The 21583-nt window shown below is 39.0% G+C and overlaps 1 protein-coding gene across 6 annotated transcripts in view; it reads left to right on the forward strand.

The window, feature by feature from the left end:
• Window positions 1-21583, forward strand: part of gbe1 (1,4-alpha-glucan branching enzyme 1) — a 267486-nt gene that overhangs the window by 164153 nt on the left and 81750 nt on the right. For all 6 annotated transcript variants that reach the window (XR_010004154.1, XM_062974985.1, XM_062974981.1 and 3 more), the window contains exons 8-10: window positions 18021-18136; window positions 18293-18420; window positions 20612-20710. Coding sequence is in view for 5 of the 6 variants with exons in the window: in XM_062974985.1 (XP_062831055.1) it covers window positions 18021-18136; window positions 18293-18420; window positions 20612-20710 (343 nt within the window). In the remaining variant the exon portion in view is untranslated. The remainder of the gene's footprint in view (window positions 1-18020; window positions 18137-18292; window positions 18421-20611; window positions 20711-21583) is intronic.

The raw sequence follows: 21583 nt of genomic DNA on the forward strand, positions 1-21583 counted from the left end.
GCAGGATCAGACCCATGGACGGGTTGGAGGGATGGAGCGGGATCCACAGCTGGGGATGCTGTGGGGCGTAGTCAAAGGTGTTTTAGCTCTGATGAGGATGATGATGATGAGGCACCTGGAATTAGGATAGCAGCTGATAGCAATGAGGAGTTATGAACTGGGATAAAATGGGGTTTAGGATCAATGGCTAACTGCGTTGGGCAAGGTAATCTGGATGAACGCTTGGGCTCTTGTTGGGGAACTTCCTGAAGACGGGTGTGATTCGTTGCTGGATACGTAAGTTACCAAGGACACTGGGCATAGACGGCGGGAGAAACTGTATGGGGTTTTTCTGTGCAACTTGTGTTTAATCTTGATAGCTTGGACCTCCGTCGTCTTTTTGACGGACATTAATTACCTACTCTGGATTGACGCTGGACTGACTGACTGACTACGACCTTGGACTATCCCTTCTGTGGCTATCAGTGAACTCGTGGAACTCTAGACGCCTGCTCTTGGCTTTCGACCTCGGACCGGACTGGGACCCCGCTGACTGCCGTGATCCTGATTGATGTGCCTGGACTCGGATTTCGCTCGTTGCACGGAGGAGTAACAGCCTGAGTTACTCATCCGTAGCTTTTGGGTAGCAGAGAGGAATCTGCTGCCAGTTTTTTGTGTTCATTTTGACCTTTGTTACTAACTTTCGTTTGTTTAAATTGCCAGGCTGAAGTAAGCACTTTTGAGTTAGTTCGGATTAAACTCCTGTTTAATCTGGTTTATTCTTTCGAACCGTTTTAATTCAAACGGAGCTGTTTTTTGTTACTTTTTCACTGAAGACAAGTGTTTGCCTAGTCCTTTGTTTTCTACGGGCACTTTTCAGTTCTGTAACTTCAATAAACTTTGTTGTACTCTATTTGGTGGTGTTCTGTCTATGACACTTATATAAGGAGATAGATTTTTTTCAGATAGCATGGATCCTAATTGCAATTGTAGAAAGGTCAGGGAAATACGATATATTGGCATCTTCAGCGGTGGAATGCTCTGCCATGGAGTGTGGTGGAAGCTCCTTCCTTTGAAGCTATTAAACAGAGGCTGGATAGTCATATGTTGGGGTTACTTTGATTTTGCTTTTCCTGCATGGCAGGGAAATTAGGCTGGCCCCCACTTTGCAAGCTTTTCGCATGCAACTGAAGACATAGTTGTTTCGACAAGCCTTCGACTATAGTTAGATGCCTTTAATAAATATGTGAGGACCCATAGATTTACCAAGCACTTTACATGACTAAGATAGACTATTGTTGTTTTATACCTGTAGCTATTGCTATTATACCTGTAGCTATTGCTGTAGCTATTGCTATTGCATAGCACTTTTATCCCATTCCCTTGTTTCTTGGCTACAACTTGCATGATCCCTTTCCTTTCTTCTTGTTTACAGTTGGCCATGTTTTTACGACAGATGACACTATAGGTTATTGGGCGCTGTTCTCAGTTCAAATTGTTGTTTTATATACTAGTGGTTTTATTTTATATTGTACTATGTGTTTATTTTATATGTAGTTTTAGGCACCTTGTGCCATATATAAGCCACCCCTTCAGGGACGTGGAGGCGGGGTACAAAAATAAAGTTGTTGTTGTTGTTGTTGTTGTTGTTGTTGTTATTTTATTGATTTTAACCAAGGGGTTTTATGAATTGAGATATTTGTGTTGTCTATTATTGTTTTATATTACTGTTTCTGCATTTTTGTATTTTGTGTGCTGCACGTTTGAGTGCTTTGTAAGCCTCCCCGAGTCCCTCTGGGAGATAATGGAGGGGTATAAATAATGTTTTATATTATATCTTAATCCATTGAAAGTTAGCACATATGATTTATAATATATGCAGATATATGCAGGAGAACAACTACAGAAAATCTATTTTAATTTTTAATAAATATCCTTGTCAGATGAAACTTTTCCCCTTTGCTTTTAAGCTTCAAATGATATGTCAGTATAGGAGACTTTAAGCCACAGATGCTGTTTTAGTTAGAAGATTTTGCAGTAACATATAATTTTCCTTGAAGGATCCAGTTTCCTTTATTATCTACAATCAAACACAGCTGTATGCAAGGATCTTTAAAATTTAGGCTTAAAACCCAAGATTGTATGGTAATTAGGCTATGAATTGAGATGCTTGTGAGGGACACTGAAAGTAATTGTTAGTTTTCTGAGATTTTTTATTGGTATACTATAAAACATATTAAGGGGTCAATAATAAAAACTTTAAATGAAAAACCCTTTCAGACTAATCGAGGAGGGCCATTTTTTTCACTTCAGCAACGTGGAATGAGAAAGAAGAAATTGGAAGATAATTATCCTTTTCTATATGTCCTTCCTGTTCATTTATCAGTCTACATACTATTATAAATACATATTTCCTCTTGGGATAGCTGCACAAAGTGATAGATTGGGAGATGTAGTGAATGCCCATTGCATGTGTTTATAAGTTTCTGATACCGGTCAATTTGTCTTCAACTCAATTGTATCTGTGCCCTAGCAGAAAATAAAAGGTTAGAATTAATTATCATATCAATTGATTCCTTAACAACCCAATAAATCTATAAAACAAGTACATATTCTAGCACATTGGCAAATCCAGACCAGATCTTAGATCCATAAAAGGCTGTTAGTCCTTCTGTGAGCAATGCTGAGACACTCAATGTTTGGTGGCTCTGTGTTAGTGAGGTAACAAACATATTATAGATCAGGGGTGTTAAGCTCATTTTACATAGTAGTCAGTGCTCTTTAGTATTTACCCAGTTTGAGTCCCCAGAACAACAACTCTCATCACTTTTTATTATCTGCCATGCAGACTGGCATCAGTGGGAATTACAACCCAAGAGCACTTGTAGCTCTGAGGTTTGGGAAAGGTTAAAGGACATTTTAAAGTCAGACATCATATTTACAAGCCTTGTATCTAAATCCAAACCCCATTATCTTGACTAAACAGAACAAACTGCAGTCTTCCAGATGTCACTGTTTCACCTCCTATGAGCTCTAGTCATGATGTCCATGAAGATACAGAAATTGTAGTTTTATTCATTTATTTATTTATTTTATTTGCGGTATTTATATACTGCCTTTCTCAACCCCAAAGGGGACTCAGGGCGGTTCACAGTGTTGGCAACAATTCAATGCCCTCGATAAAAAAACAGCATAAAACATCAAAGTTGACCCTTTGATGGTGGGCCAAACTTGCCCCACAGGACTTGCCCCACAGGACAAATGGATTCTAGATTCTGAATTGATTCAAGGTTTTTGGAATCTAATTTGAGGACGGGAGGCAGAGTTAATTGTCTTGAATGTCTCCAATGGGGATTAGATTAAACCTGGCATGGTCTGCCACCCCATTGACATAGGAACCACCATTGGATGAAACTGAGTGATCAACATGATCCACACTGCTCACTTCCTGTTCTTCTGAAATTCATAGGCATATTCATCTGTCATGTCCACAGGGTACGCAGTACTGCCAATACATCTTTATTTTCATTCAAATGCAGAGAAACTGAATATATTAGCTGACAGGTTTCTAAACAACTTTTGGAGGCGAGAGGCATTTATACTTAAAAATGCCCAACTATTCAATGTAGCATTGGTACATTTTTCCGTATACTGTGTAAAATTAAGTAATAAAGCACAGTGCAAAACCTACTAGTAGCATACATTGAAAGTTCAGATTCCTATTTCACTTATGAGAATTAAATCATAGCATAGCTGCTGAAAAGCAGTCTTGTTTTAAAATCTAGCTGTCTCATTCTACATTTTTACTGCAGCATCTACTGCCTCTCTCAAAAAATAAATGAATAAACACAAGTAAATATAGTCTTATTTAAATCTAGGGAATGTTTATAAATGGTATTGTCTTACAATACATAAGTGAAATGGGCATCTGAACTTTCAATACTTGAGGTAGTCATAACTCTCTGGACTGCTCTTTTAGAGGAATATATTTCTTTCTTCTAATTAAATCCCAGAAGATCTGAATAGGAAGGAAAATCTACATAGGATATTGTTTAGTTAGAATTAATCCCAAGTAGACTTACTTTGCTTGTTCTATTGTTCAATAATTTATAGTAATATATGCACAGTGAATACCTCATCGGAACACCTTTTATTTTATTTCATCATTGTTTCCTGATACAAATTAGAATTCCCTTTCAGTATTTTCTTGCAGAGCCTGTGGAAAACCAGGAAGCAAATTATCTTTCAATTAGGGATGACCAAATCAGCCACTTTTCATTTCACTTAGAAAAATGAAATCATAGAGTTGGAAGAGACCACATGGGCCATCTATTCCAACCTCCTGCCATGCAGAAAAAGCCCAATCAAAGCAGCCCCGACAGATGGCCAACCAGCCTCTGCTTAATAGCATTCAAGGAAGAAGCTTCCACCACACTCCGTGGCAGAGAGTTCCACTGCTGAAGAGCTCTTATAGTCGGGAAGTTCTTCCTAACGTTTAGGTGGAATCCCTTTTCCTGTAATTTGAACCCATTGCTCTGAGTCCTAGTTTACAGTCATCAGAAAACAAGCCTGCTCCCTCTTCCTTATGATATCCTTTCACATATTTATGCATGGCCATCATGTCCCCTCTAAACCTTCTCCTCAGCAGGCTAAACATACCCAGCTCTTTAAGATACTTCTCATAGGGCATGGTCTCCAGACCTTTGATCACTTTAGTTGTCCTCCTCTGGACACCTTCCAGCTTGTCAATATCTCTTAGCTTATCAATGTTGAGTTTGGTTCACTTCCACACCAGTTTTGATGCAGCACATTCCTTTCAATGTATGTATATTCTTAAACAATGTTGTCAAACAGAACACATATTTTGCTTGCACTTTTTATTACTTAATGTTTTTTGTATAATATTTACTATATTATGTAGAATTTTTTACTCTTCATCCTCTTTAGTATACATTTGTGAAATTAAATTTACATTACAAAATTTGGAAAATGCAAATATACAAGTATGTTTACCTACTCCAATGGTTCTTGCACATGAAGGTCCAGTATAATAGATTTTGCACTACTAAATGTTACACTGGATAGAGGAGAGGGCCATGTCATTTTAGTTCTAGCTGGAACAGTCTTCTTTGCGTCCTATTTTCCTGTAGCATATCACTGCAACTATATTCTAATGGGCCACCTTAATGGGAAATAATATCCTTTTTTATTATTGTAAAATACTATTACTTGATGTAAACTTGGCTCTCTGATTTTTTCAGGCTGTTTTTATACCACTTTCAGTCTCAATCAGAGCTCCTTTGAGTCTTGATCAAGAAAGAAAAGAGAGGTACAAATAAATACCATGATGTTAGTAGCAGCAGTAGTAATAGTAGTACTAATAGCAATATAAAATTGCAATACATGCAGTTGAGGTTATAATCAAGATTCTAACATGTGCTCACCGGTGATATCAATCAGTTATGTTTTCTCACATTTTAAGAGACCAGGAAGGTTTTTGTTAGAGCAGGGGTTCTCAAACTTTTAAAGCTGCAAAGCCCTTTTTGAAGGAAAAATTTCTCATGGAGCCCCAAGAAACTTTTGGACACAGGGGCCGCATTGCATTTTAAAATGTGAAAGATGGCAGATAGATAGAGAATGTTTGTGTGAACTAATTGAATTAAACATAAACAAATTCCTATGCACCACAGCACATACTTTGTTTGTAGTGCAAAAAGAAAGAAAGAAAGAATACTGTATATACTCGAGTATAAGCCTAGTTTTTCAGCCCCTTTTTTTGAAAAAGCCCCCCTCGGCTTATACTCGGGTGAGGGTCCTGGTTGGCTTATATTTGGGTCAGCTTATGCTCGAGAATATATGGTACATTTATTATTTTTCTCTATTATTATTGGTATTATTACATTTATTATTTTTATCTATTATTGTTGCTACTATTACATTTATTTTACTCTATTTTTATTATGATTATTAATAATATATTTATTATTTCACTTATTATTATTATTACTTGTATTATTTTACTCTATTATTATTAAAAGGATACATAAGCACATTGACATTGAAGAAGATGAGAATAATGATTTGATCAGAGTTGGACAGTCTTTACCTGAAATTTGAGCTTTATGTAAATATTCAAAAACATTTAACCTACTGATGCCTCAATAAATGTAATTTTATTGGTATCTATTTTAATTTCTGAAATTTACCACCCTCGGCTTATACTGGTGTCAATGTTTTCCCAGTTTTCTGGGGTTTTTTTGTGGTAAAATTAGGTGCCTTGGCTTATATTCGGGTCGGCTTATACTTGAGTATATACAGTATTTAAAATGAAGAACAATTTTAACCAACATAAACTTAATAGTATTCAGTGGAAGACCCCAGTGGCCATCCAGCCCAACCCCCTTCTGCCATTCAGGAAAGGCACAGTTAAAGCACCCCCAACAGATGGCCATCCAGCCCTTGCAATAATAATATAATAATAATAATAATAATAATAATAATAATAATAATAATAATAATAATACTTTATTGCCATGATCCCTCTTTCAACAATCTTACAAAAAAACAAACCTCAGCTATCAAACATCTAAGAAATCTCACAAAATTTCACATCTGAGGTACATGGATGATCTAAAGCTGTATGGGAAAACTGAAATCCAGTCTCTGACTAACACTGTCAGAATCTTTAGCGCTGATATCAGCATGGAGTTTGGTCTGGAAAAATGTTCAACAGTATCAATTTAAGAAGGGAAAAATCATTGAAAGTGAGGGCATAAATATGCCTAATGGCCAAACGATAAAGTGTCACCAGCCAGAGGCCTATAAATATCTGGGCATACTACAGCTGGGCAATATCAAACATGAACATGTAAAAACTGTGGTCAGCAAAGAATACACTCAAAGGGTCAGAAAAATTCTCAAAAGCAAGCTCAATGGAGGCAACACCATCAAGGCCATAAACACCTGGGTCATACCTTTCATAAGATATGGCATTATAAACTGGACACAGGCAAAACTAGACAATTTGGACAGAAAAACAAGAAAACTCATGACCATTCATCATTCACTTCATCCTCACAGTGATGTTGACCAGCTATATCTGTCTAGAAGATCTGGTAGCAGAGGACTCTTACAAGTAAAACAAGCAGTCAAAGAAGAAGAACATGCCTTGGCTGAATATCTAAAGGAAAGTGAAGAACCTGCTTTGATTGAAGTCAAAAATCAGAAACCCCTCAAAGCACAGCAAACAAAGAATCAGTACAAGAAGACTGCACTACAAACTAGAGCTGACAGCTGGCACAACAAAGCATTGCATGGAAAATTCCTTGACAAAATTGAAGGAAAAGCTGATAAGGAGAAGATCTGGCTATGGCTCACGAATGGGACACTGAAGAAGGAGACAGAAGGCCTGATTCTTGCAGCCCCAGAGCAAGCAATCAGAACAAATACAATTAAGGCCAAGATAAAAAAATCATCTATTGACCCAAAATGCAGACTGTGCAAGGAAGCTGACAAAACTATTGATCATATCCTCAGCTGCTGTAAGAAAATTGCACAGACTGACTACAAACAAAGGCACAACTATGTGGCCCAAATGATTCATTGGAATCTGTGTCACAAGTACCACCTGCCATCAGTAAATAACTGGTGGGAACACAAACCTGCAAAGGTAGTGGAAAATGAGCATGCAAAAATACTGTGGGACTTTCGAATCCAGACTGACAAAGTTTTGGAACACAACACACCAGACCTCACAGTTGTGGAAAAGAAAAAAAGTTTGGATAATAGATGTCACCATACCAGGTGACAGTCGGATTGATGAAAAACAACAGGAAAAACTCAGCCTTTATCAGGATCTCAAGATTGAACTGCAAAGGCTCTGGCATAAACCAGTACAGGTGGTCCCAGTGGTAATTGGCGCACTGGGTGTCGTGCCAAAAGATTTCAGCTGGCTTGTGATTTTGTGATATGAAATCCAGCGTATAGATCTCGTTTGCTGTGTCATATTATGGCTTTGAGTCAATAATAATAATAATAATAATAATAATAATAATAATAATAATAAGCTAATCAGAGGCCATCCAGCCTTTACAATAATACTAATAAAAATAATAGTAATAGTAATACTAATAGTCGGAGCAACTCAGTGTCCACCCAGTCCAACCTGCTTCTACCTTGCAATAAAAGCACATTCAAAGTGGTGGCGGGGAGGCCTTGCTATCTGCTGCGGCGGAGAGACCCCATAGGCTGTACCGGCATCAGGGTGTAGGCCGTGTCGGCAGCAGTGGGGCTGCACATGCTGCATGCTTCCCAGGCGGAGAGGAGCAGGAGGCCCCCGCAGAGCACAGTTTGAAAATAACTGTGTTAGATTCTGCTGGCTGACTTTTCAATTCATCAGTGATAGGGTAATGCCTATTAATCTTGCTTTTTTACATATCAACATTCTTTGTGATTTAATAAGCCTAATCACTTTTTCAAATAAATGTATCATATGTAATGCTAATTGTCATCTATAGAAAAAATATTTTCATCATTGGATGAAGAATTTTAGGCGTTGACCAGTGGGAGATTTGTTTAAATTGTTGCAAATATTGTATAAAATCAACATCTGGATCAGTTTTAACTTAGACTTCAAATACTATGAAAATTCTCTCCATTACAAAAGGAAAACCTTTGGCTAGGCTACTTTCTTATTCTGTTCACCTTCTAAGTATCACTGAATCAATCTTAAATCATTATAAAGATATACCACCTCACCATGCTGTTCAGAAGACTGTCTCTCAAGTCAATAGATCTTTTTAACTGCTACTAAATGTATTTCATTTTTAATATCCACAAAAGAACAAAACTTCACTTGAAAAGCAGAGCCCTTCATTTATTTTTGACGAGTGGCTGAACCACAGTGTATGAATCCAAATTAGTATCTGGATATTTCCAATTTTAGGGAGGAAAGAATTTAATATATCAGGAATCTAACTTGAAATTAATGATTTCTGAAAAGGCTTTATATGATAATGTGTGTATGTTTCCCTTTGACTGTCTTACAATTTGAAATAAGTTATTTCAAGTAACCTTTTGGATCGTAATTCCCTAGCTCTTCATAATAGGTTTGGCATTGGGTTTACTAGCAGATACACATGCTCCTAGAAAAGGTGAAATATATGAATTATAATCCGCTGCAGATCTCTCGCAAGAGATCCGGTTCATCCTTTTTACCAAGTCTCCTTTCACTGAATGTGGATGTTTATTTCATCATTAGATAGAAAAATAAATAGAACTATGTCAGGAGAACTGGAAGAAAATGTGAGCTCCCAAGTATTTCATAAAGATTTTGAAAAATGATGAGAGCTACTTTACAAGCTGATTCTATTTAAGACAAATGTAAAGATACTTTGAAAGTCATAATGAAGAAGCAAATTCTATCAATCCTAGCCTAGTCCAACAGAATCTTGTACACACGCTTACTTTTGTGCTTCCCCAATTTAGTTGACAGTCATGGCATTCTTGTTGTCCCTTTCTCTTGTGGGCTAGAGGTAATAGCAATGTTGCCCTAACAACATGGAATACATTTAAAATACAATTGTCATATACTATCAGAGTTGGAGCTTAACCCGCAAAGAGGCATAAACCCAGATTTGATGTATTGAACAGTTGTTCAGCTTGCAAAACAGACATGGGGCCTGTGGCCTTTCAGATGATGTTTGCCTACATGTTCTATCAGCCCTAACACCATAAATGCAGTAATTAAAGATTGGGGGGAATGCAGGCATAGCAGAGCTAAATCAGCTCCTTGGTTTAATGAGGAGTTGGCAGCAATGAAGCATGTGAGATGGAGACTACAGCATGTGTGGCGTTCAACTTGCAGCGAGTCAGACCGAGCATGGGTATGTGCCTATATAAGTACTTACTCCTCAGCAGTAGAGGCCACAAAATAATCTCTCATTGTGCCCAACATTGTGTCTGCAAGGAACCGTCCGCCTGAGCTATTCCAAGGGCTGAGGGTTGCTCGGCCCTGCAGATGTTGTCATGTTTCATCCAAGACCTCATCTTGGATGAGCATGTAGACCTGGCATGTATTACGGAGACCTGGCTGGACGAGATGGGAGGAGTTAATCTCACCCAGCTCTGCCCGCCGGGTTATTCCGTACAACACCAGCCGAGATCTGGAGGGAGGGGAGGTGGGGTCGCGGTGGTCTATAAGGATTCCATCCCCCTGACCAGGTGCCCCGTCCCACAGTCGACCATGTTTGAATGTGTCCACCTGAGGGTGGGAGACCGGGACAGATTAGGGATTCTGTTAGTGTACCGACCACCCCGCTGCACTACAGTCTCCCTGCCTGAGGTAGCTGAGGTGGTCTCGGGCCTGGCGTTGGAGTCCCAGCAGCTCATAGTGCTGGGGGACTTCAATGTCCATGCCGAGGCTAACCTTTCAGGTGCGGCTCAGGACTTCATGGCAACCATGGGGCTGTCCCAACTCGTATCTGGTCCCACCCACAGTGCGGGGCACACACTAGACCTGGTCTTCTGTCAGGGATGGGAGGAAGGTGGCGGTGTGGAGGAGCTCACCATCGCTCCTTTGCCATGGACCGACCATCACCTGATCAGGTTTAGACTTACTGCGCCCCCCAACCTCTGCAGGGGTGGTGGACCTAAAATGGTCCGCCCCAGGAGACTTATGGATCCAGAAGGATTCCTGACGGCTCTTGGGGAATTTCCCGCCTCCTCGGCAGGTGATCCTGTTGATGCTCTGGTCTCTCTCTGGAATGGAGAGATGACTAGGGCAATAGACACGATCGCTCCGGAGCGTCCCCTCTCAAGTAACCGAGCTAAACCAGCTCCTTGGTTTTCTGAGGAGCTGGCAGCGATGAAGCGAAAGAAGAGGGAACTAGAGTGCGTGTGGTGATCAGAGTATAACGAGTCAGACCGAACACGGCTAGGCTCCTATCTTAGGGCATATGCCGCGGCAATCAAAGCTGCAAGGAGAGTCCACCTTGCGGACAACATTGCATCTGCACAGAACCGTCCGGCGGCGCTGTTCCGTGTTATCAGAGGGTTGTTAACTCCCACCAATCAAGGTGGGAGCCCTGATAACTGGGCAGCCCGCTGTGAAGCATTTGCTTGGTTCTTTGCAGACAGTCGCTCTGATCCGTTCCGACTTTGACACCATATTAACGGCAGTCTCTGAGGATGTAACGAGTGCACCTGCTTGTCCAGTTTTGTTGGATTCATTTCAATTGGCTGAGCTCGAGGATGTGGACAAGATCCTTGGAGAGGCGAGACCGACCACATGCATCCTAGACCCCTGCCCATCCTGGCTGGTGAGAGAAGCCAGAGGGGGTTTGGCCGAGTGGGTGAAGGTGGTGGTGAATGCCTCCCTTCGGGAGGGCAAGTTTCCAGCGAGCCTAAAAATGGCTGTGATCAAACCGCTGTTGAAAAAGCCATCATTGGATCCCACTCAATTCGGAAACTTTCAGCCTATTTCCAATCCCCCCTATTTGGGCAAGGTCTTGGAACATGTGGTTGCCTCGCAGCTCCAGGGATTCTTGGTGGACACTGATTTTCTGGATCCAGCACAGTCTGGCTTCAGGCCAGGGCATGGTACCGAGACAGCCTTGGTCGCCTTAGTCGATGATCTTCGCCGGGAACTGGACAGGGGGAGTGTGTCCCTGCTGGTTCTGCTGGACCTCTCAGCGGCCTTCGATACCGTCGATCACGGTATCCTTCTGGGATGCCTCACGGGAATGGAACTTGGAGGTCCTGTCCTGCAGTGGCTCCACTCATTCCTGGAGGGTCGGTCCCAGATGGTGTCATTGGGGGACGCCTGCTCGGCCCCACAACCGTTGACTTGTGGGGTCCCGCAGGGCTCTGTATTGTCTCCCATGTTGTTTAACATCTACATGAAGCCGCTGGGAGATATCATCAGGAGTTTTGGGGTCCGGTGTCATCTGTACGTAGATGATGTCCAGCTCTGTCACTCCTTCCCACCTGTCACTAAGGAGGCTGTTCAGGTCCTGAACCGGTGCTTGGCCGCTGTGTCGGACTGGATGAGGGCCAACAAATTGAAATTGAATCCAGACAAGACAGAGGTCCTCCTGGTCAGTCGGAAGGTCAAACAGGGTATAGGGTTACAGCCTGTGCTGGATGGGGTCACACTCCCCCTGAAGGTGCAGGTGCGCAGTCTGGGGGTGATCCTGGACTCATCGTTGAGCCTGGAGCCCCAGGTCTCAGCGGTGGCTAGGGGAGCCTTCGCACAATCAAATCTTGTGCGCCAGCTGCGACCGTACCTTGGGAAGCCAGACTTGGCCACGGTGGTCCACGCCCTTGTTACATCCCGTTTAGACTACTGCAACGCACTCTACGTGGGGCTGCCTTTGAAGACTGTTCGGAAGCTTCAGTTATTCCAACGGGAGGCTGCCAGGTTAATAACTGGAGCGGCGTACAGGGAGCGTACCACTCCTCTGTTACGTCAGCTCCACTGGCTGCCGATTAGCTACCGAGCACAATTCAAGGTGCTGGCTTTAGCCTATAAAGCTCTAAACGGTCCCGGCCCAGCTTATCTGTCTGAACGTGTCTCCCGCTATGACCCACCTTGAAGCTTAAGATCGTCGGATGAGGCTCTGCTCGTGGTCCCGTCAGCCTCACAGGTGCGGCTGGCGGGGACGAGAGACAGGGCCTTTTCAGTAGTGGCTCCCCGACTATGGAACACCCTCCCCATTGAAATCAGGCAGGCTCCCTCCCTCCTATCCTTCCATAGGAAGGTAAAAACTTGGTTGTGGGGCCAGGCTTTCGAATAAGAATCAGCAGCATTAATTACTATTATGTATGCTGGAACTCAATTGACAGACCCAGTCTTTTAAACTTGTACACGCCTATCTATATTTTATAAATGCATTTTATGAATGTTATATGTAAGTTAATTTTTTAACTGATTTATAGTGTATTGTACTGTTTTTATATGTCTGTTTTATTGCAAGCCGCCCTGAGTCCCCTGTTGGGTGAGAAGGGAGGGATATAAATATTGTAATAAATAAATAAATAAATGTGGAGTCCCACAGGACTCAGTATTATCCTTCATGTTGTTTAACATCTACATGAAGCCACTGGAAGAGATTATCCAGAGTTTGGAGTTCAATACCATCTGTATACAGATGACGTTTAATTCTATTATTCCTTTCCACCTGCTGCTAAGGACACTGTTCAGGTCCTGAACCAATGCTTGGCAGCTGTGACAATCTAGATGAGGGTGAACAAATTAAAATTAAATCCTGACAAGACAGAGGTACTCCTGGTCAGTCGAAAGGCTGAGCAGAGTATAGGGTTACAGTTTGTGCTAGACGGGGTTATACGCCCCCTGAAGACACAGGTTCGTAGCTTGGGAGTCCTCCTGGAATCATTGCTGAACTTGGAACCCCAAGTTTTTGTGGTTGCCAGGGGAGATTTCACGTAATTAAAACTTGTGTGCCAGCTGCACTCACACCTTGAGAAGCCAAACTTGCCCACGGTGGTCCACGCTCTTTTTACATATCGAATAGACTACTGCAACACACTCTACATGGGGCTGCCTTTGAAGCTCTCAGTAGTCTAATGGGCAGCAGCCAGACTACTCACCGGAGCAGCATACAGGGAGCAGACATCCCTCCTCTTACGTCAGCTCCGCTGGCTGCCAGTTTGCTACCAAGCACAATTCAAAGTGCTACCTTTAGCCTATAAAGTCCTAAACAGCTGTGGCCCAACTAACCTGTCTGAACGTATCTCTCTCTATGAACTGGTTAGAGCATTAAGATTTGCCGGGGAGATCCTGCTCTCGATCCCACCACCTTGCAGGTGCGATTGGTGGGGATGAGAAGCAGGGCCTTCTCAGTGGTGGCCCCTCAGCTATGGAATTCCCATTCCAGTGACATTAGACTGGCCCCCTCTCTCCTGATATTCAGGAAAACGTTAAAGACCAGGCATTTGAGGAATAGTGCAATATGGAATGTGACAGAAATGTGTCAGCACTAATGGTGACTTTGGGTCTAGGCACTATGTTTTAATCTGTTTTCACTATATTTATATGTTTTATCTGTTTTTATTGTTCCATGTGTTTATGTGTTTATTTGTAATTGTCATGCGGCATTGAATTTTGCCCTAATTGTAAGCCGCTCTGATTCCCCTTCAGGGTGAGAAGAGCAGGGTAGAAATGTAGTAAATAAATAAATATCTGAACACACGTCCACCTCTTCATATAACATGAGAATGCAGAAAGAAAGAAAATCAGTATGTTTCGCAAGTGCATTTATTGCCCCTCGACCCCTTCCTATACCTGATCTTCCAAAATCAAAATGTATGCCAGGGCATTCAAAAATAGTGGGAACTGTCAGGGGCATCTGCCCCCCACCTAAGACACTGCTAGATTTTTTCCCTCTTTCCAGAGTGACCCTCGATTTATCCACCAGTCATATCAAAATGCATAATTTTGTCCCCAAGATGCACCCTCAGCATATAACTGAAATTTTCTTATGCACAAGTATACAGGCAGTCCCTAAGTTACGTTCTGTAGGTTTGTTCTAAAGTTGGATTTGTTTGTAAGTCAGAACTGGTACATTTTTTAAGTGTAACTCCGGCCAAATATATATGTTGTTTAACTTTGGATAGCAAAGGGAAGGGTTAACACCCATGTGATGTTTGTTGTCTGACCCCTGTTCAGAAGATTTCACCTCACTTTCCGTCCCTGTGATAACTGTATTTGAAAAATTCAGATTGTTGTGGAAACTATAATTAGTGATAAAGCTTCAGTGGAGACACCTTTTCCCCATTATAACTTTCAGGAATTTCCCTTCTGAGGAAGGTTAGGTTTCTCTCACTTCCTGTTGCCTAACCCCTGTTCTTAATGATGAGTCATTTGTATATCAGATGTTTGTAACTCAGGGACTGCCTGTATAGGATAATTAATGGCAAATCATGTGCACCACCTCACTGCCCTTATTCCTTCTTTTCCTGTTTTCTTTTACCTCATACAATTGCATTTTAGTGCATGCCTCGTGTAATTATGAGTTTCTGTCTAAGAACTGCAAAGTAACTATTTAGTTGTAATTAATTCCTTTCCTCACTATGAAATCTCTAACAGTCCTTGGCTTCTCAGCACACTGGTTGCCAAAACAACTAAGATATAACTTTAGTTATATGTTAGAACTGTAATGTTAGTTAATGTTAGAACTGTAACATGATGTGAGATAATTGTATTCCTTTTACAGCAAAACTCAAAATTTTGAAATTACATCAATAGGGATGATTGGGGCATTTGTTGAAAAAGAAATATCACAAGGTTTAAGCATTGCCTTATGATGTGGTTCATGCTGCTGACTGAAGAACATTCAGATTTTGTCAATTAACTAGTAATAAATAGTTATTTTTTGAAAACGTGAAAGCAAGGATTTACTAGTATTCTTAAAATATCATTATAAAAACACCCAACCTCTTTTGAAAAGTACCTTTCTGAGCTCTGAACTCTCTGTAAAGCCCTTTGTACCATGCTGGTGATATATGCATTACAAATATTGGGGATTTTTTTTTTGTTTCAACTGCCTAATACCAATGATCATAAGAGGGTTTCCCCCCATTACATTAATTAATATTCAGGCTATTGGGATTTCTCCCCCCCCCCCCCCAACCATCTGCAAAGGCGGGGAAGCAGGGAGTTAATTTGTTCACTGACCTCAGATTAGTATTCCCTGAGCTTCACCCTCCTCTCTAACTCAACATTTCTTATGATGCTCTTATCTGAGCTCGCTAAGATTAATTATGGTTTTCTCTAATTTAAGTATGTTAATAATGAAATAATTGTAATGTATTGGATTGTTCATCTGAAATATAAGCCTCCTAGTTTCCCACTAAACTGTGGCTGCAGATTTTAGGAGGCTTAGATTTTCAAAGAAAAGTGTGAAATGCTCATTATAAAAACTGTTTGTTCTGAAGGTTATCCTGTCCCCCTAGTTCTGAAATAGACATGTGTGAAGAAGTTGTGTTGTCATGTGTGTGTGTGTATGCATGCATGTGTATGCTTGTGTTGAAACTGAGATCCTAAAATCCCTAATCCCTATTTGCTATTTTTTTTAAAAAAAAAACCCATAACGATTAGAAGTACTATCCATCTAGTTCAGAAAGATTTGAATTTTTTTCTTCTCACACCTGTGCATTGCTATACAATTGTTCTTTTTTACATTTTAATGTACTTGTATGATTTGAACCACAAAGGATTTGTGTGTATTTAGATTTAGAAGCCGAGACAAGCACTAACAATTGTAGTATGAGTTATAAAGGTCTTCCCTCTTTGTTCATCTGACAGTTTCTCCCTGATCTCCCTCCCACAGGGACTCCAAACCCCAGTGAACAAAGAATCTTTTTTTTCCTTTTGATCATAAATTGCAAAGTTATTCAAACTATATAGCTGCACAGTAGACATTTTCTGTTGTTCTTTGCTTTGCTTTCTTTTCTTTGGCAGTACATTTGGCAACGGTGTAGCTGCTAAAATACAACATGCAGCTATACTGTGCTGAGCAGGTGCCCCCTTCTCCCATCCCATGTAATACTTTTTCTTAGTACAGTCTTCATATTAACATTTTTCCAGTTTATATCACTTGGTTTACAGTAATGAATGGCAGGTTTTACCAGTCTTGATCTCCAAAACCTATTTTCAGTGCTGGTGTTTATTTTTAGATGAATGAAAGGGGTACCATGTTGGATCTGGGCTACCATTCATGTGGGTGTTTTTTTTTTATGTATTATATAAACAGTCTTTCTAGGGTAAAGATCTGTTCCATTAAATTTACAAGAAATTTACAAGAAATTTTGCTTTATGCAACATAAATTATAGAGATGGAAGGGATCATGGGGGGTCATCTCGTCCAATCCCCTGTCCTGTGAGAATATACAATTCAAGCATTCTGGAAAGATGCCCTTCCATCCTCTGGATGTACAAATATGGAGAGTATGCTAGCATTTCAAGCAGTCTCTTCCACTATTTAAAAGCCCTTATAGTAAAGAGGTTCTTCCTAATGTTTAGGTGGAATATGTTTAACTTGCATTCAAAACTGTTTTATACATGACATCATTAGCCCTGGAAGTTCAGTAGATTTAAAATGATAATATCTGAAATCATAATATTATTTTATTGCTAATACTGCAAGATGTTTTTTTACAGATACAACTCAAGAGCCTTATCTCCCACTTTTGATATGAAAACTTATTGAAATAATTATGATCTCAAATTGAAAATAATCCTGTCTGGAAAAAGACAATTTAAGTACCATTTTCTTGTGTGCCAAATGTGCCAAAAAGAATTCTAATATGGTTTTGTGGACTTTGTTCAACCACAAACTACTCCTGAGAGTCTTAACCTTTGAAACAAAATGTAAAATAAGACCAAAAAGTATATAGGCAAGTATAAAGCATGCACACTAAACTGAATTGATATATCTCACTAGAACACACTCACTGAATCAGTGGGCTTTATTTTGACTGCTCGCTTACCATTCCACAACTGATACACTTATTCTTCTTTAACTCAGACAACTGTTGATGTAGATGCAGATTTTGTAATGATTTTTTAAAAAAGCTTTCCAGAACTTAATGAGAAGCAATGTAAAGCAAGAAGCATCATTTATGATATGTTTTGAAAGCCTCAAATACAAAAATAGCTTCAAAGTTATACAGTGGCCCCTTGGTATTCACTGGGGTTTGGTTTAAGGTATCCCATGGCTACCAAAATCTATGGATGTTCAAGTTCCATTATATATAAAATGGTGTAGTAAAATTGTGCCCTTTATATACAGTTTGTTTGTTTTTTTCCACAAGGATTTTGCAACCTGGAAGCAGTTTAGAAGAAGAAGAATGTATAGTGCTTTCAACTCATAGAAGGAAAAACATGTCATCAGTGTAATGAATCAATAAAATAAGAAGTAATGCTCATTTTTCCCTATGAAAAAATGGCTATGCATGTAAAATGTAGGAACTTTTGAAGTTTAGATTTCTTAATATTTAGGCAATATTGTTTAATTTTTCAGCTGGGAAGTCTTGCGGTTTCTTCTTTCTAACCTAAGGTGGTGGATAGAAGAATATGCATTTGATGGCTTTCGATTTGATGGTGTATCTTCTATGCTATATCATCATCATGGTATTGGTAAGTTCGGTCTACATGCCTATGACATGATGCAGTTAATACCTGTATTTATCTACAGTACCTTTAGATTATTTTATTATTTTTTTTGTATTTTGCAGATGTAACTTTCTAAACTTGGGATATATTTTGCTTTTGTATTGATTTTTGTCTTGTTAGGTGAAGGCTTCAGTGGAGATTATAATGAATACTTTGGTATGCATGTTGATGAAGATGCTCTGGCATACCTGGTGATGGCAAACTACATGATTCATTTCTTACATCCAGAATGCATAACAGTGGCAGAGGTAATTCTTAGAGTTACTGAAATGATTACACCCAGCTGATGGTTTTATTTGAAAGACGTTCATAACTGAATCAATAATCAATTACAGTTACATTAACATCCACTTACTTGTCCTTAAACGTGACCCAGTCCCAGTGTTGTATTTTAAATCTCAATGATTTCATTTGAAGAACTAAATATGTGCTTACATTTCTCTGATGCAATTTGTTTACACAAATACATTCACCTTGGGCTGGATTGATTATTTTATTATGAAATAAATTCCATCTCATTTAGGATGTAGTTCTGATAAACTTGCCAGGAAGAACTTTATTGTACTTACTTTCGAATAGACATGCATACGATTATTATGTTTGTAGACTTTAACATACTGTCATCTCAGTTACACTTTTCAGTATGCCTGCAAATTGTTAGCATAATTTCATGAAGAATCCAGTTCCAGTAGAGAGCAAATAGTTATGTTTAGTTGACAGAGTCGTCCATGAACAAAATGACTAAGAGGATGAGATTCATAGGATTTGTTTAAGGATCATATTCCATTCAATTTGAACAGGCTTTCTAGTTATTCAAAGTGTTGAAAAATTAAAAATTATTTCTAACAGAATAACTATGTATTAATATATGTGTAACCTCTTGTTCTATATATTTCTGATAAATTAAATATTCACTTTACTTCAAATATATCATGCACATTCTGTTTTCTTCTATGTGCATGATTTATAAATGAAACAAAGTAAACAAGTGTTTTTATGTGCAAAGGCATATTGCTGGCATAGAAAATTATTAAACGCCAAAGCACTAACCTTGAGTGAAAAGTCCAGACAAGTCATTTGTACTTATTTCAAGCAAAGATTTATGTCTAGACTCATGAGACATTTTTTGCCTCTTACTATTTCTCATTGTGTAACTGCTTACATGCAACTTAGATGAATACACTGTAGCAAGGAGAAGCGAGGAGAGGGAATTTCACATATTCATATGACCAAGTATGTCATTTCTTAAGAGCTCCCAATGATATTTACCATCAACTACTTTACTGTAACTTAAGGAAAAAAGAACATTATGCTACCAAAGAAGTTTGAATATTTTAAAAAAACATATTAACCACAGGAGAGGTCAAACTTGCCTTGTTGCATATACTGTAATACTGTCATGATCCACTCCTTCGGGGAAAATACATATTACCAAAATCTCAGTGACATTAAGTATTTAAAATAGAAACTGGTGAAATGAAGCAATTATGGGATGTATTAAACCCAGAATTGTGTTATTGATTTGGGGGGTTCATTTCAAGTGAAATTAATCCACCATCCAATGAGCTACCATATGGTTATCAGTATTCCTTCCAATGAAACAAAGTTGAGCATGTTTGCATTACCTCATTTGAGATTTTTTTTTTAACAAGATGTGCCTCCAATTTATTCTACTTAAATTGAAAACTACTTCAAATTCAATACATCATTTTTCAGTCTACTGGGAGTCTCTATACAAAATGTGGAATTGATCCACATGCTCATAGTGGAAAGAAATTGGGAGGAACTATTGATATTCTAAATTACAAATGGCTAGCATGAATTTGTACTTGCATGTAATGATACTGGAATGAGTAGCACCACATGAGGGAGCACACTTTTGTCTAGAGGAAAATCGATTTGTAGTCCTGTTCCATAAGGACCTGTCTGATAAAATTAAGTAATGGAATGTGTTTTTTTAAAAAAAAAAAAAAAAAAAGAAAAGAAAAAAGAAATATTCTGAATATTTTCCAACTGATACAATGTTTTCTATTCTTTTTGTATGTAATAGAGAAATAGCAAATCTCTTTTTGTTACCCATGTTCAGATTATTTTCCTATTATGCCAACATACAATTAATAATGAATAATCTAAATAGAGCAGGGTCACGTCATTTGAATAAAATTTCTTATTTCTTTTAATACATACACTCAATATAGTTTAATTTTGTAAATTTGAAATTTGGCATAAATTTTTCCTCTTTCAGGCACCTCTAATGATATATGCAGGAGCAAATGTGTAGGTTGATTTCCTGCTATCTATCTCATAAAGATATTAGTTAGATGCATCCTTAATACTTTGTGTGATTTATAGGGGCATATCTATGCTTGTAATTTCACATCTAGCTCATTTCTCTTGATGACAGTTTCCTACTCATAATATCTTGGTTATTTCTTCAAGGATGTGTCTGGAATGCCAGCTCTTTGCTGCCCAGTGAAAGAAGGAGGATGTGGATTTGATTATCGGCTGGCCATGGCAGTTCCAGACAAATGGATCCAGGTCTGAAATATGACCATTTCTCCTTCCCTTCCCTCTTTCCATTTACCAAATTAAAGATTTTGAATGTTGTTAATTTGTTTGCAGTCACGGTTTATCTCATTTTGTCTTGGTTTAATGGGCAACCATAATTTTTCAATCATGCCAAGTTTCTGTGTATGCCAGGGAAGAGAGATGGTCAGGTGCTCTCTTATTTGTGTTGCTTAGCTTCATTTTAGTGAAGCTCAATCCAACATGTGACTAATTATTTTGCTATAATATTTGATAGCTTTGCTTGCTTTGTCATGGTTTTGTGGATTGAATTTTGATAATCCTTACAGCAAGCTTAACTCCTAACAAAATGGAGATTAAAAATGTATCTGTTATGCACATGAAGTAGAACAAGGATTTCATGACACATTAATTGCACATTTATAAATCTTGCGACTTAAGTACACCTAAGCATATTTTCATGAAAGGTTTGCCAATGTCTCACTCTGGTGATAAAAAAATTATAACTTCTGTTTTTGTTTTAAAATAATTTTATGTGAAGCAAATCTCATGTACCGTATATACTCGAGTATAAGCCAACTCGAATATAAACCGAGGTACCTAATTTTACCACAAAAAACTGGGATAACTTATTGACTCGAGTATAAGCCGAGGGTGGGAAATGCAGCAGCTACGGGTAAATTTCAAAATAAAAATAGATGCCAATAAAATTTCATTGATTGAGGCTAAATGTTTGAGGTTAAATGTTTTCGAATATTTACCGTATTTCAAAGAAAAACAATAAACTAGCTCTATAAGTGGAACAAAAACAATATGGTATCAACAATAACCTTATAACAACAACAACAACAACAACAACAAAACTTCATTTGGTTCCTACCCTAT

Source organism: Anolis carolinensis, chromosome 3 (genome assembly GCF_035594765.1).
Source record: "Anolis carolinensis isolate JA03-04 chromosome 3, rAnoCar3.1.pri, whole genome shotgun sequence".
In the NCBI taxonomy this organism is placed as follows: domain Eukaryota; kingdom Metazoa; phylum Chordata; class Lepidosauria; order Squamata; family Dactyloidae; genus Anolis; species Anolis carolinensis.